General features: G+C 42.1%; 1 protein-coding gene across 1 annotated transcript in view; it reads left to right on the forward strand.

The window, feature by feature from the left end:
- Positions 1 to 17205, forward strand: part of LOC138373309 (neurobeachin-like) — a 67285-nt gene that overhangs the window by 15932 nt on the left and 34148 nt on the right. Inside the window, exons 5-8 of the mRNA XM_069339491.1 lie at positions 2869 to 2988; positions 5327 to 5479; positions 6000 to 6167; positions 9530 to 9619. Of these exons, the coding sequence (XP_069195592.1) occupies positions 2869 to 2988; positions 5327 to 5479; positions 6000 to 6167; positions 9530 to 9619 (531 nt within the window). The remainder of the gene's footprint in view (positions 1 to 2868; positions 2989 to 5326; positions 5480 to 5999; positions 6168 to 9529; positions 9620 to 17205) is intronic.

Genomic DNA, 17205 nt, shown 5'->3' on the forward strand with positions numbered 1-17205 from the left:
GTAGGCTGTTCCATGAGTTCCATTATAACCCTACTCAGAGAGGTACCCAATTCTTCCCATTGCCATATAGTCGTAATGGCTTGGTGCTTTCTCCTGATAGTTCCCTTCCCTCTCTCTCACCTCTCATCTCATCTTTCCCCCTCTCTCTTCAACTATCCCCCTTCTCTTGTCCTCTCTTCCTGTCTCTTTTTGCCAAGTCTACCCTTTGTCTCTGCAGGTATCTCTCTCATTCTGTACGTTTCTGTCTTTTTGATGACTGTCTGTTATATTATTTTTTATAAGAGACAGTCTACCACTGATGTGTGGGTGGTTTGCACGGGAACGACAGAACCCTTTCCCAACTCTGTGGAAAGGCGAGGGTTGTCAGCCCGCCAGAATGAGCCCGAGACCTCAAATTGTAGCAAAAAAGAGGAGATGGACCCGAGTCCATCTTAGAAGAGAGATCTGAACTCTGTAGGAGTTACCAAAGCAAATCTGCAAGAACAACTGAAGGTACAATGTGGGAGGACAGGAACCTCTGGAAAAAAGATGAATCAGAGTTGCCAATAGAGACCAGAAAAAACCCTCAAGGGGTTGCAGCCAAACAATCCAACCTATACATGGCAAGGGATAAGAAAAATGATCCCCCCCTGCAAAGGGGAAAAAACGTACCAATCACAGCTGAAAGACATCCAAGGGCACTCCTCGGGCTTCCCCTCAATCCCGCAAGCCTGCCACTGAGGGCCTCAGGGCAGAGCCAAAGTCTTCACCTAACACCTGAAATAGGAAAGCGATCTCCCAAGGAAAAAGCTTGGGGCAAGGAGGCAGTTGTGAAAGTGAGCGCACCAAACCCTTGATGGACTGGAAGGCCTGACTACCTCCACTGCCGATGTGAAAGGGACCACCTCAGGAGACAAACTTGATACAAGTAAGACATAACAAGCTGAAATGAAAACACATAGGTGAAGCTAAACTAAAATTTGAAGCACATGGTCCCCACAGAACAAGCAAGTCCAAGGAAGGCTGGCATTATGCTTGGAGCATTAGGGCCCACCCACGTGCTGGCGTGACTGGAAGCACTACAAGTTAGTGTAGAGACACCAACATCAAGAACAAAACTGACTTGGGAAGCTGGCTGCAGGTTGCAGCCAGGCTGCCTATTGGTGGTAATCAGTACTAACAAGTTTTGAGCTGATTTGGGTGAATTCTTTGTTCTGTGTGACTCATTTGCTGTAGTTGCTTGGCAGTTTCCGAGGATTTGTTTTCTATGAACCCTCCACTTATACATAGAGCTCTGCTGGAGGCTTCTTCTGGTGAAGTAGCAGATTGTCACCTGCTCTCTGTTCCTTTGTGAGGGGCCAGGTGTTCTGCTTCTGATCCTCAGTAGGACAAACAGAAGTAGCTGCTGCTGATGTGACCTTTTAGTATGAATTAATCTCAGGAAGATAGCTTCTGAAAGTCACAATGGGCTCCCTCCAGAAATATATATATGAAATGAAATAATGAACTGATACAGAAGAAATTTGCAAAAGCCAAATTCAGCGGTCGGCATAAATTAGGGTATGTATGTTTATTTAGATAATTTGGTATAAATATATTATATTTGTAAAAAATATATTTAGCATGTATACAGATTTTGTGAAATGTTTACAATTTTTCTAAATGATTAATGAGTAATCAATGCAAATTATTTTAGCTTTCTGTTATTAGTTTTAACATTAATATTTTAGGAACTACATACCTGTAAACTCTACAAATGGTCAGAAGACTTGCAAATGCTTTTTAATATTGAAAAATGCAAGCTTTGCATATAGGACATAACAATGTATATTACAACTATCTTATCAACAACACTACCATGTACTGCAGCAGATTGATAAAGAGAAGGATCTAGGAGTTAGGATCCAGCAATCATTGAAAGTTGCACAACAAATGGGAGCTGCAGTAAGAAAAAAAGCCAATCAAACCTTAGGAAAAATCAAATGAACCTTTGACTTTGAGGAAAAGAAAGTAGTTATTTAACTGTACACGTCTCTGGTGCGCCCCATCCGGACTACTGTATCCAAGTATAGAGACCTCACCTTCAAAAGAACATATCAACATTACAAAAAATTCAACACAGAGCAACAAAAATCATCCCAGAACTAAGTCAACTTTCAAACTGGGAATGGTTAGGGGTCGCAGGACCATCATCACTGCAAACCAGACATCGAAGTGCTAATCTTATCAATACTTTTTTTTTTTTTTTTTTACACACAGGTGGATACATGAATAGATGACTTCCACCTCCTGTTAGCATTAGCAGGCTGAGAGCTTTCCCTTCCCATAACTCATGATAAGCCTTAACCACTAATTTCCCCTGGAACATAACCCACTATTTGGTTAACAACCCCCAGTCCATGCTCCATGAGTTACCACGATGGACAGAAAATAGTGTACTAAAACACTCAAACCTAACCTAATCTATTGACTCTGTATTTGGCCGTTGGGGATTTTGATGTCAAAATGCAGTGTATTATGTGAGAGAGCAGGTTGAACAACCCAATTACTGCTGGTTGAACAGAGGGTAACTAGTCTGGCACCAAGTCAGTCTTCCCTGGCCAAGATATGAACCTAGACCAAATGCAGACCATGTATTTTATAAGGTCCAATGTAATGCATAGAAGGGGGCAACAGCTTTAAGCACAAGCCGAATCCATAAATGTAAAGACACTACTTCAGTTCCAAATCCAGTTGGAAAAATCCTCACGAACAATGGAGGGACCTTTGACAAACCGCCGGTCTCCTGTACCTGCCGAGGCCACTAGAGAGAGAGTGCACTCGGGTAAATTTAATGTTGGTATTTCAAGAGCTATATTGTTAGTTTTAACATGAACATTGATATTTCAGGAGCCCTTCACTACCATGTTTCTGTCACTACAAGGAGGCAAGTTTGACCACCCTAATCGAATGTTCTCGTCAGTTGCCACAGCTTGGAAGAATTGCCAGCGAGATACCTCAGATGTTAAAGTAAGGCGATGTTACTGTTGGACATCAAAATAATTTCTAGTTTAGTAATTTATTATGCACCTCATACCCATCCCATAGGCAGTGGTGGAAAGGGTTAAGGGGCATATGCTGGGTTCAGGAACTTAACTCCACAGTTCATTTAGCCAAGCAAGTAACAATATTGTGAAGCTAGTTATGCAGTTGTTTCTACACACATACATACACACTTACATATATGGTTTAGTATGGCTGCATTTTGCTGGCATTGTTGATCTTATAATGTAAGTTTTCTGTGCTAATATTTTTTAGTATCAATATTAAGAAGATCAATCCAGTTACCAAATTCTTAGTAAAGAAACTAGTAATTATTGAAGGATTTATTTTCTACAAGAATAAATCCTTCAATAATTACTAGTTTCTTTACCATGAATTTTTGGTAGCTTGATTGCTCTTCTTAGTGCTGTTACAAAGCAAATGCTAGAACAAAAGTGGAGGACTTCAGGAAAAACTGAACCCATTTTCTGCAAGAAGTGCCCGACCAACCGGCTGTAGTGGATATGAGGACCTGTGGGCTGGTCCAAGCAACAGAATGTTGGACCAAGCTCTCACAAGTTAAGTCTGGCCCTGGGCTGAGCTTGGGATGTAGAACTCCCAGACCCTCATCCTGGTATAAATATGTTGAAAGGAATGCCTGCTGCCCATGTATATAAACATGCACATAGTACATGTATATACATATGCATAAGTAGCCAAGTAGGAAAAAATGAAAAAAAATTCTGAATGTTTTCGTGTTACAACATATTATCAAGGAATACAGACAGAGAAGGCATGGGTTTGGGATTATATACCCTGCAACTCTTGAGTAGATAAAGATCCACAAACAAAATATTGAGTAATGGTAGTGACATGATTGAATGGGCAACATACTACTGTATTACCTAATTCTTGGAATGTACTACATGTACAATTATTCTTTCCATACATTTATACCTATCACAAATGTTACTAATTATAAAGCTATCTAATTTACATATTCATAGAATTACATTAGAATGATCTAATTAACTACTTTGTGTGTTTCCCTTGGTAGTTGCATTGGTTGTATGTACAAAATTCCATAAATATTATTGAATCTTCATTTATGAAAAGTAATGAATTATATAATATTAATGTATGTCCTGGGTTCTATAAATTAGATAGCCTTATAATTGGTAAGATTTGTGATATTTATTTATTTATTTATTTATTATTTATTTATATATTTACAAGAAGGTACATTGGGTTTGTGAGAATACATTGAATAGTACAGTATTTACACTCTTGTAAAGCCACTAGTACGCGCAGCGTTTCGGGCAGGTCCTTAATCTAACAGATAATTTTAAGTAGGTAATTTCTATCAGAATTGATAAATGATAACAAATACATTGCAAGAGAAAAATGAGATGAGAGAGCTTAGTAAGTATATTAAAGCACATTGTTATATTAAAGCTCTGATTGATTACATTGACAGCTTGATTGGTAATTTAAACAAGATTAATAGACACCATACAGCAGATTGACAGCACATATAAGAAGACAACAATGATCACAATGGTAAAGATGTTAAACAATAATAAACACTAACAATGATAAAGATATCAAATTATGTAAAGAATAACTGAATGTACAGATCCAAGAATTAGGGATCAGCCTGTTAAAATTCAATCATGTCTTATTACATTATTTGATATTTTGTTTATGGATCTTTACTTACTAAGGTGTAGTGGAAAATATAATGCCAAACCCACATTTTCCCTGTGTTCCCTGATAATTTGTTGAAACACAAAAACATACAGAATTTTCATTGATTTTGTATTCCTACGTGGATGCTTATGCATAACCAAATCACGTGTTTTTTGTGTTTATTCTTGCATATACTTGTCCTGTATACACATACATACACAAATACATACATCAATAGTCTTTTTCTATCACTAGTGGTTCAATAAGTGGTCCATAAGAAACATAAGTCTCTATAGTACATAACGGTCTCTCTAAGTCTCTGTAAAGATACTTATAGAGACAATAAACCATTGTAAACCAATTACAGTGGTTTATTTGTAGATACAGAAGTTACATATTTAAGTACAAAACATTTTGGTCAGAATTTAAAATGAAATACTTAAATGTTTAGAGTAATGGGGGTAAACATTTAACTCTAAACAATAAGGAAGTACACATACCATAGTATATGTATTCATCCAGAAGTCTAGTACATGATGTATACAGTACCTGAAGTGATAATGATGCAGGGCATATGTTAACATGTATTTCCTATTAGTCATTCTCAGAGCATTCATACATTATTCTAATCTTACAGGAACTCGTCCCTGAGTTTTACTACCTTCCCGAGATGTTTGTCAACTGGAACCGCTACAAGCTTGGTGCCACTGAAGAAGAGGGCCTCGTCGACGATGTTGTCCTTCCACCGTGGGCATCTTCACCTGAAGAATTTATTAGAATCAACCGAATGGTGCGTAGTCATGGCTGTATTTTTGTTTTGTTTTTATTGCGGATAAATTACATGATTATCTTCTAATCTAGATCAATGGTTGCCATAAATGTAATTCATAAACTGTACCTTTGATTACAGAATCTTGATTTCCAGTAATCATAATTTTTCTTTGATGTGAGTTTATTGTTAGGGGGGGGGTTGGCATCAGACAACATTGTGGGGGGAGGCATCAGACAACATTGTGGGGGAAAGTATCAAACATCATTGTAGGACAAGGCATCATCATAGATGTTTGATGTCGTCCTCCTAACATCATGGGAAGGCTTATTTAAGTTCAAGTCCCTGTTCATCCAAGACATGTTTTTTGAATGACACCCAGTGTCTCACTAGTGCCAGTATGACCCAGCATTCAGTGTCTCACTAGTGCCAGTATGACCCTGCATTCAGTGTCTCACTAGTGAGACTTTACTTCCTTTTCATGTGTGTGTGGATTGGGTGTCTAACCTATTGTAATAACTCACCGCTTTCTTTTCTGTAGGCGCTGGAATCTGAGTTTGTCTCATGTCAGCTGCATCAGTGGATAGACCTTATCTTTGGATACAAACAGCGCGGGCCTGAAGCAGTGCGAGCTACGAATGTCTTTTACTACCTCACATATGAAGGCTCCGTCGACTTGGATTCAATTCAGGATCTAGTGATGAGAGAGGTAAATATGGTGACCCATTCATATTTATTGTAAGACTTGTGTATGGTAGTTTATTTAAGCTTACTTTTAGTTAGTAAACTGTCAGAGAGGTTTGTGTAGCAGTGAGAAATATTTAAGTAATTCATGTATATAGTATGTTTAAATGTTTTTGTATTTGTTCTATTCTAGAAAATAGACAAAATTTAAGACCTTATTTTTGTCACTCTGTGTTCCCCTGTGTCTGTCTACACGTGTCTGTGCATCATCCCTGTGTTAATCATATCTGTTTCCTCTCTGTATCATCCCCCGTACTGTTCCTCATATCTGTGTCCTCTCTGTATCATCCCTGTACTGTTCCTCATATCTGTGTCCTCTGTATCATCCCTATTTCCCTCATGTCTGTGTCTTTTCTGTGTTCCTCTGTATGTGAAATAAATTTGGTAAAACGTGTCTTGAGGATTAAATGAAGTTGGGATTTTCACATGAAATAATGTGCAGAAGTATGTAATTATCAAAAGAAGACACCAAGCTGGAAAGACTATTTAGCACTGTTTGTGTTCTGGGATATTTAAAGGCCTAAATAATGACTCAGGATCCCAACCAATGTCAGAGGTATCTGATTCACCAAAGACTCTTATCAAGGGCCAAGTGACTCAGATGGACTTCGGGAAAGCAAGACTTTGACATGAAGTGACTTCGATTTTATTGGGCATTATCTGGCTGGGCAATATCAGAAACATGATCCAAGTGAACTGAACATGAAAAAGAAAGTTAATTGTCTTTCATGTTTTAGGTTAGGGAGAATTAACATATATGTTGATGCATATAATGGGTTCAGAGACTGAACCCCACAATTCATTTAGCTAAGCAAGTTACAATCTTGATGAGCTAGTTACAAAATTCAATGCACATCACATCAACAATGAGCTCGAGACCGACTGCAAGCTAGTTGGTTTCAATTGATATTAAAAAAATTCCTACTGATTCCATGTAAAAGACCTTCAATAACTTCACAAAATGCCCAAGCACCTGTGGTCTAAGAGTGGTGGTCTAAGACCCAAAATTGATAATCAAGATGTTATACATGAAACCGGAGCAAATCCCTGAACTGCAGGTTAATGGGGAGATACCAATAGGCATCCTGCAGATCCAGGGAAATGAGCCAAACAAAGCTAGTGAACATAGGACACAGTAGTCATTCGTGATGTTTAACAGGGAATATGGGTGTTTATTTGTGCTGAATAAACCTTTCCAAGAAATCATGTGACAATGCATAGAAAGGATAGATAGCTGCACAGGACCCTGAGACATAAGATGATGTACAGAGGATTAAATCCATGTATGACCCTGGGATTAAACTCAAATGATCCAGGCATATTGAGTCCATACCCACCTAAAATCCTGTCACTAGGGTCTACCATAAGAGGGCTACCAGTTAGAAAAAATTGGGTCACAGATGGATGCCTTAGGCATCCATCTGCTCTGTTACACTATAAACTGTGATGGGAGTAAGTTCACATGCACACAGGTCACTGATACACCAGGACCATTACTGTATCCTTTGTAATGAAGCAGGTTTCAACCAAAACATCATGTGAAGTCAGGGGCATATCTACTGTGAAACTAATGAAGCTTAATCTTCAGGGCCCATAATCTTTGAGCAGGCTCCAGAAGAGACTTTAGTCCACAGCTCAAGCTTCAGGGCCCCATGAGAGGTCCACTGGGTGAAGTGGTTGGTAAGACAAGGATTCCACATTAAATCCAAGCAACCACTTCCTCCAAAAATGGGCAAGAACAAAATGGCATACAACAGGGAAAATGTTTATTTTGCCTCCTAAATTTTTTTTGAAAATAACTTGCTGGCAGGCACAAGCTGCCTGACACCGTATCCCTCAGAAGCGGCACTAACAATTTGGGCAAGATCGCCGTTAAAGATTGTAGTTGCACTGCAAACAACTCCTGCAACAATAAATCACATAGATACTCTGCTGTCTCTTAGTACAGACCACGAGATCCAGAGAGATGATCACCATTGTCAAATGAAGAACCTGTAGTTTCCCCTATTTGTATGTTGGCTCGGTTTTCCTGCTTTACTTCTCTTCATCACCCGTTTTGCCTTATTTTAATTCCCTTACCCTCTCTTTCTTGTTAAACTGGATAAGGGTCCAGATTGGACCGAAGCGTTGTTATGTTCCTCACTTTTCATGTTTGGGGCTGGAAATTAATATTTAGCCATGTTATTGTGACTTATTGTCTGCACTTGGAAATGGAGCTTCCAAGGGCTGACTCAAACAATGCCCTGTTGACAATATGAAAATAAAGCCCAGGAATAAAGACCTTACTATTTCAACTCCAGAATCTGAAATTGACAACAAAATAAATCCACATCTTTTTGGAAGAAGTTTTAGATGTTTTATGACTTTCATTATAAGTGTCTCCTCTCATTAGTGGATTAGTTTTTTTATCCTTGCTTTGTTTCCACTCTGCGGAGGAGGCAAACTTGTGAAATGGTGTTTTCTGCTATAGGCTGAGATCTTCACAAAAGCATGGCATTTGTATCATGTCCCAATGGGACTCTTAATATTAAGTTAGGAAAACTACTGATGGGTCCTCCCCAGAAACAGCAAATACTGGTAACATGAGAAATACAGAGGTGGCATGACAAGATTGAAGTGCTGTGGTGTGGAAATCTGCATTAACTTAGCCGGCCATAAAGTGGAGCAATATGTAGCATTGCTTGCTAGGTGTGGTAGCTGTTATAAGTAACACCAACTTCCAACTTACTTGACCATGGGCCATTTTGCATCAGTCCACATAGAACAAAAGTTGCCTTGTGTTTTAAGGAATTATAATTTCCGTGGTCAAGTACAGGAAGCGTGGGTTTAAACTTGTCAATGTATCCTTAGACCCATGAGTGCAACCCACAACAATTGCCCAACTCCCAGGTACCTAGATATTGTTAGGTGAATAGAACCATTATTTGAAAGGAAACATGCCAGCTTTTTCTGTCCTGCTGGGATTTGAACCTGGACCCCACTACTGAGAGGCAAGTCTATAGACTAGTGTGTTACAGGACCCATTATGTAATGTCATTGACAGGATACTGTGTCACATTGTGGTCTGTTCATTTTCTATACCTCTATACAATTAATTCTGTTTTCCAGTTCCTTTCAATTTGTTTTCTTCCACATTGTCATGTCTTTATAAGTGGAAATTTCATGGCTCACTTACATAATAATTAAACCAGTAAATGGAATACTGGACCAAATGTCTCAAGCATGCCATCAAATCTTCAATAATTAAGGTATTTGAAATTTCAAGAATAGATCATATAAAGATCTTGTTATGACACTGCTAATGTTAATGCCGTACATTTTTTCCAGGCCATCGAGAACCAAATTCGGAACTTTGGACAGACCCCATCACAGTTGTTGATGGAGCCCCATCCACCTCGTTCATCAGCTATGCATTTGGTGAGAATAATAATAATAATAATAATAATAATAATAATAATAATAATACACTGTAATAATAATAATAATAATACACTGTAGTAATAATAATAATAATAATAATAATAATAATAATAATAATAATAATTTCACCTGGACTCTAGGAGACTCAAACCACGAACCCATGTGTGTGAGGCTGAAGCCCTATTGACTAGGCTAATAATAATAATAACAACCATATATACCATAGGCAATACACTGGATAGGTTAAAGTGGTTTGCCATTTGACAAAGTAATTGTTTATTATGTAATGCCACTAGTTATGGACAGCATTTTGGGCATAACTTAAAAATCTTTATTTTAATTTTAGATTTATTGAGGGTAACACATATTTTGATACAATAAGCTAACATATGCAAAATGTTGAAAAAATTCAGCAAATGTTAGTTTTCTGTGGGGAAGCCCCGTTGGCTCCCTGGTGAGCTATCGGACTGATATGCAGTATATTAGTCTGTGGGGCATCAGTCAATTGGAGTTCAGCCTACCGGGGACCACAAGCCAGAACCTGGCCCCCTCAGAGAGGCACAGGGAGTAATAGCCTATGGAAACACCCATGTGGTTGAGAGCATTCTGTGTCTGCCATCAACCGGGGTTAGGCACCCAGAAAGATAGGCATAACAAAACAAACCACACTTGGTAGGAAACAAAAATTGCAACCGAAGACCGAACAGAGGCAGAACACTCCAAACACCTAAAGAAACAAATAAACAAGCAAACGTCATACACCGCTGTCATGCCACTTGTCCATACAGCCCTTCCCTCCCCTGGAGGGGGAAGTGTGGACTGAACCCTCCCCCTTCCCTAGAGGGTAGGGAGGAGCCCTGGACCCCCCCCCTCCCTTGCACCGGCTACTCAAACCTCCAGTTCATTGGCTGATGCGATCAGGGGCGGTCGTCAACTCTGACTTAATTTCTTGGCAGTGTTTTGCCTTAGTGGTGTTCTCTGCTGTTTTGCGGTGCAGGTGGCCAGGTGTAACTTCAGTGTTCTGGAGCTGCATGTGCTTAGGGTTACCTTCCTTAAGCACCCTGTAAGTACTACCCTTGGGTTCTAGGGTTACCTTCCGTAGAGCCTTCAGGATTTCACTTCTGTAGAGGTTCTTGCTGCTCAGCATTTAACCTGCCCTTTGGGCCAGCTGGGGTTTTCTTGGCCTTTGTTTGACCTTGCGTAGCAAGTGGTATTGTTGCTGGTAGAGGCACAAGGTGCTGCACAGTTTGCCTACCAACACAGTGGCTATGTTCCTGTTCCTTCTGGTGACGTTGTACTTTTGTGGGGGTTTTCTTTTTGTTTTCCTTGCCTGGAGGGGGTCTGCCTTGTTTGGCTGTTGGTCCACTTAAGGTATTTTGGTGGCCCTCCTCTAGGCCCCCCCATGCTTGTACACATCACATGGGTTCAGTTTTTAGTTCATTCCCCTTGTTAGTTCTTGGGTTAATCAGCTTAGCAGCACCTTGCCTGGGCTTCCCATAGCAGACAGCTTGCGGGCCCTGGGAAAACCCCATCGGAGCTCGGTAGACTGATGGATGAGTTTTCCGAGTTCCAGCTCGCCATTTGCGAGTTTGAAGGTTGCTCTGTGCCCTTGTCTCAAGGTGACAGTCACCTCTTTTGCCTCAGTCATGCTGCTTGTTGGGTCAATGACACCTTTGACCCAGAGTCTTGCGAGACGTGTTCTCTGCTTGTGCTCTAATTGACCCATTCTCTTGACATTGAAGTTCTGGTACAGGCAGCATCTGCATTGCGTGCTCAGTTTAAGTTGCTGCAACGCGCTGAATTAGTTGCCCTCTCGGATGCCCCGAGGCTGCCCCATTTTGGTTATAGATACCTGGACTTGGGGGCATTAGTTGCTTCGACTCTGGTTCAGTCCACGCTTCCCAGTTGGTGTTGTTCGCTCTGCTCCCAGACCCAAAATGGCCGAGGGCTCTGAAGTTGGGGCGGGTTTTAGTTGATGGAGACTGTCAGCTTCGGGGGCTACCCCATTCGAGTTGGGGATGGAGGCATTCGAGCCTGCTCCTTTTGCTGAGGCTTCTGGGTCCTTCTGCCAGACCCCTTTCTTTGCTATCTTTTGCCCTGGACTTAACACTTTCGCGCTATCTGGACGCGCCGGCGCGTCCCGTTTCGTCTAACGCTAACGCATAGTGGACATAAAGTTGAGTCCTCTTTTAAAATATTTGTATAAAATTCAATTTTTATCCAATTTACTTTGGGTTTGTTTCAAACTGCGCGCTATGAGGCTCTCTTTCTCACCACTAGGCTGCATGGTACAATAAGTTCATGAAAGGTGTGGATAACTTCGATCAAATGGTATTTTGTCCCAAACGGGTTGCAGGTGGGTGACTTTAGCCATTTATACTGGTAATGCTTCCCCCATATCATGTATTATATGCATATGTCTGTTTAGGGAATTTTATTCCGATCAATATACAACCAAAAATAACTGTGTGCAACAAGTATAAACTTGACAAACATAACAAAAGTAAAAACATTTCGTGTGTGTTTGACGCTCACTGATATGTTCCAGCGTTGTTTTATATTTGGCGCTATTCTAACTTACGCTTTGTTGATATTTTTTACCTATGGGCACATAGAACATTCTATTGCGAACACATTGACACAAAAATGAATGACGTACATAGAAAATTAATGTCATGAGAGTGAAATAAGTATAAACTTTCAAAGCGCCATGCGTCGTCCCGTCACCGATACCGGGTAACAATTTCACCACTTCCCACACTCTTGCGGGCGGGCCGCATCATTATTCTACGCTTATATTCATATCACCGTGTTGGGAATTTCATTGCGAGTCCATTGATACCAAAATTAACGCTGTAGAATAAGTGTGGAGGTGATTACAATCCCAAGAGTAAAAACATTTTGTTGCTGATGGGCGCTCACGGCGAGTCATCTTCGTAGTTATTTATTTGGTGCTGGTATCCCTATACGTTTCGTGACTTTTTTTACTGATGTTCTTCTAGAGAATTTTATTGCGAACACGTTGGTACCAAAATGAAATACGTAGCATGAGAACTAAGGTCAGAAGAGTAAAAAGAGTATACACATTTTTGTTTTTACGCTTAAGCGATAAAAACGCTGCGCGCACATTCGGTTGGCTGAGTGACCTTTGCGGAAAGCGCGAAAGTGTTAATTTGCCTTTTCTTAAGGGGGGGGGGGGAATAGAGGGTGTGGAGGATGGCTCTGCTCCGGGACCTGGTTTGGAGGATCCCAGGGCTGGGGAGGAATTGACCTGGGGGGGCTTGGGCTGCCCCATTGATTCCGCTTGGGTTTTTGTGCTCTCTTTGCGGGGTTTGTTGTTGCAGGGGGGAGGGGTTTTCTTATTCCCCCCCTTCCCTGATGAGTATGATTAGGGGTTGGCTCCTCCCTGGGCTCAGTTCCGGGTTCCCTTGGGTTCCTTGGCTCCTTCTTAACGGAAGTTTTCTGCATCTCGAATTTTGCCTAAGGAGGTTCGGGAGGCTATTGCCAAGTACCTCCTGCGAGACCCAGATTTTGCCTCTGTGATGATTTGTCCTCGTTTGAGTTCGGTTCTCCTTCCTCATATTCGGTGTATTATGAGGTTCCGGGGTCTTCCTGGCTTGCAGACTGTCCCTTCTTTTCGCAGGGAACATGGAATGGATTTTGTCGGACCCACATTCTTGAATGGCAGGAGGCTACTATCATTCTGCAGGTTTATATTGGGGGAGCGAGTTTGGGCGCCTTAATGCATGTTTATTTGCCCATGTGCTTCCTTGGAATGTTGGTCTTATGCAGCTGCATGTCCAGGTTCCCACCCTTTTGGCGGCTTTGGTAGCTGAGGACATGTGTGCTAAAGGGCATTTGGCTTCGGTCTTGCACGTCTTTTCCCTTATCGAGCTGTCCTCAAAATAGCTTGGGGAGGATGTGGAGGCATGCCAGGCCTTCGTCTGGTGCACTCCCCTTGGCGGCTAGGGCATCAGTTGCACTGTTGAAGCTGTTTGTGCCAATTCTCAGGAAGGCGGTGTCTTTGTTCTCTGCTTCTCGCCTTGCATGCTTTCAGGCCGTGATCGCTCTCTCCGTGGAATCTGCTTGGGCCCTGACTCTTACGTTTTCATCGCCTTTTTGGCCTTTGCTGTTTGAGGAAGCTGCTGTTGCTCAGTTGCTGCAGGCGGCCTTGTCTAGTTGTCATCCTATGTCGGACTTGTTGGTTCTCCGAGGTGGCCGTTCTAGGGCTTCTTGGATGGGTCATGCCAGGGCTCGGGGTTCTTGCATCGGGGTGGGCAATTGGTGCCAGTTTCTGAGTCAGTGCTTCCTTCAGAGCTAGCATTGTCTGGTCGGCGCAATGCTTGCCCTGCTCGTCGGCCAGCACCTTGTAAGAGGCGTTGGCCCTTTTGTGGGTTGCCCCGTTGATGGGGCAATGGGGGGAGGCTCCCACTGTTTGCTCACACCTGGTCCCATGATTCATGGGCGTTTCGGATCGTCTCCTCCAGCCTGTGGTGGCGTTGGATGTATCCTCCTCCTTCTTCGGGGGGTTCAGGCTGGCAGGGCAGGATTCTTTTCCCTGCGTTCCTTTGGGTCATCTTGGAGTGGACGCACTGCTTGGGTGTGGTTGAAATGACCCTGTCCCTCAGGAAGGTTTCCCGCCGGTTTTCAGTGCTGAAATGGGACTGTGCAGATCTGTGCTTCATTCTGGACGTGTCATGTCTGAACCCCTGGATTCCTTGCCCCTCCTTTCGGATGACCTAAGAAAAGCCTTTGATACTGTTAATCACAACTACCTCTTATTTAAACTCCAGCATTATGGAATCCGAGGCCTTGCCCTTGACTACATCCGATCCTATCTTAGTGACAGACACCAATATGTAACCATCAATGATACAACTTCTTCCACTCTACCAATTACCGTTGGAGTGCCACAGGGCAGCATCTTAGGACCTCTTCTATTTCTTATATATATAAACGATCTGCCTAATGTCTCTAATATTCTCAAACCTATATTGTTTGCTGACGATACTACCCTTATCTACTCAAACCTCAACCCACATACACTAAATAATGTTGTGAATAATGAATTAAAAAAAGTCCACTTATGGATGTCAACGAACAAACTAACATTAAACATCGAAAAGACTTACTACATCTTATTTGGAAACAAATCATCAAATGCAATTCAGCTACAGATAGACAACATTAACATCAGTAATAAAAATGATGGCAAGTTTCTTGGCCTATTCCTAGACAAGAGACTCAACTTCAGCACCCACATTCAACACATAACTAAGAAAGTCTCTAAGACAGTTGGTATACTCTCCAAAATCAGATATTATGTTCCTAACTCTGCTCTCCTCTCACTATATTATGCACTAATCTACCCCTATCTTAATTATGGTATCTGTGCATGGGGGTCTACCACTGCAAACCACCTTAAGCCCATCATCACACAGCAAAAATCTGCTATCAGAATAATAACTAACTCTGCTTTCAGACAACACTCAGCTCCCTTGTTTAAATCTCTAAACTTGCTAAATATTAACTCCCTCCACACATTCTCTTGTGTCAACTACATTTACAAAACCCTGTTCTTAAATGCAAACCATGCTCTGAAACTCTCCCTGGACAGATGTAATAGGACCCATTATCACCACACCAGAAATAAATATCTCTTTGATATCCCCAGGGTCAAACTTAATCTGTGTAAACACTCTATGCAAATTAAGGGACCTAGTCTATGGAACTCACTCCCTAGTGAATTGAAAAACTGTAAAACTTTTGCCTTATTTAAAAGCAAAACCAAAAAGTACCTAACTTCATCTATTTAGTTTCCTACACTGAGCTTTAATTTGCTCTGTACCTAGTGGTACCCAATCTCCTAATTTTTATGTAATATCAAACAACCTTATCATTGTGTTCATTGCTGTCTTCTTTTATGTGCTAGCCATATGCTGTATTGTGACTACCAATTTTTGTCAACTACCATTCAAGCTGTCATTGCAATCAATCTTATATTGTTTCTGCTGTATTGTGCCTACCAATTTGTTGTCAACTACCATTTTAAGCTGTCATTGCAATCAATCATAGCTACCTATGTGCTTTAATATACTGTACCTATAATTTTCTCTCATTTTTTTTTTTTTTTCATTCCATGTAATCTGTTATCATTTTTTTGTCTATAAATTTTGCAAGTATTTACCTCCTTAAAATTTTCTTAGATTAAGGACCTGCCCGAAACGCTGCGCGTGCTAGTGGCTTTACAAGACTGTAATTACCATAATTGTATCCTCACATTCCTTATGTACATTCTTGTATATGCATAAATAAAATAAAATAAAAATAAAATAAAAAAAATGACCACTCTGTCTCGGGTTCGGCTCCTGTTGGAGCCAGGTGCTTGGATGGTGTCTTTTGAACTTCTGGGACATATGTTGGCACATTCCGATTCATCCGGGGTTCAGGGACTGGCTAGGTATAGTTGTGGGGCAAGCTTACCATTTTCGTTGCTTTCCTTTTGGCTTGAATCTGGCACCTTGCGTATTCACGTGTCTTACCCGGGTCATGGTGACTCGTCTGCATCTGCTAGGGGTTCGGGTTCTGGCCTACCTCGACGACTGGTTGGTGTGGGCTCCCAGCCGGTCTGCTCGTCTGCCCGCCAGGGGAGTGGTTCTTTCCCAGCTCGCCGGGCTCATGTTCCTGGTAAACTAGAGGAAGTCCCATCTGGTTCCATCCCAGATTCGGACCTGGCTGGGCCATGTGTGGGACTCTCGGACCACTTCCATGTTTCTTTCTCCGAAGGTGTTGCTGCGGCTGTGGTCCTGCCTTCAGCTGTTTCTGGGGGATTCCCGGGTCACTTGATGGTTGCTTGAGCAGTTGTGAGGGAGTCTGAACTTCGCCATACTGGTTTACTCGCCAGGTCAGGTCTGGTTTCGGCGTCTGTTCTGGTTACTTCGGAGACGTCCCTCCCACCTCTCTTGCAATTGCTGGGTTCAGCCACCGTGTGCCCTGCATCGGTTGCTACGTTGCCGGCTTTCTCTTTGGGTTTTTCGGGGTTCAGTGCCTTGGCATCTACTCGAGCCCTCGCTCACTGTGTTCAGCCACCGTGTGCCCTGCATCAGTTGCTGCGTTGCCAGCTTTCTCTTTGGGTTTTTCGGGGTTCAGTGCCTTGGCATCTACTCGAGCCCTCGCTCACTGTGTTCACGGATGCCTCATCTCACGGCTGGGGTTTTTTGACCAGAGCTCACCAGGCCAGCCAGAGGTGGTGGGCTCCGTCCTTCCATCGAGCTCACAGCATGGTGCGGGAGTTCGCTGCAGTTTGGTTGTTGCTCCGGAGGGTTCAGGTCACTTAGGGTTCCATGATCTGGCTCCATTTGGACTGCTCTCTGGTGGTTCATTGTCTGAACCATGGGGGTTCTCTTCGGTCTTTGGCTCTTTGGGGCTGGTTGCTTTGAGTGACTCGTATGTTGGATTCTCAGGGTTTGGCTCTCTGTGCGGTTCATATACAGGGAGTTTCCTTCGTCCTGGTGGATGGCCTGTCTCGGTTCATTCCCCTGTCCACGGAATGGATGGTCGACGCCGACTCCTTCAGTTGGCTC

The sequence above is a fragment of the Procambarus clarkii genome, chromosome 41 (genome assembly GCF_040958095.1).
Source record: "Procambarus clarkii isolate CNS0578487 chromosome 41, FALCON_Pclarkii_2.0, whole genome shotgun sequence".
Classification (NCBI taxonomy): domain Eukaryota; kingdom Metazoa; phylum Arthropoda; class Malacostraca; order Decapoda; family Cambaridae; genus Procambarus; species Procambarus clarkii.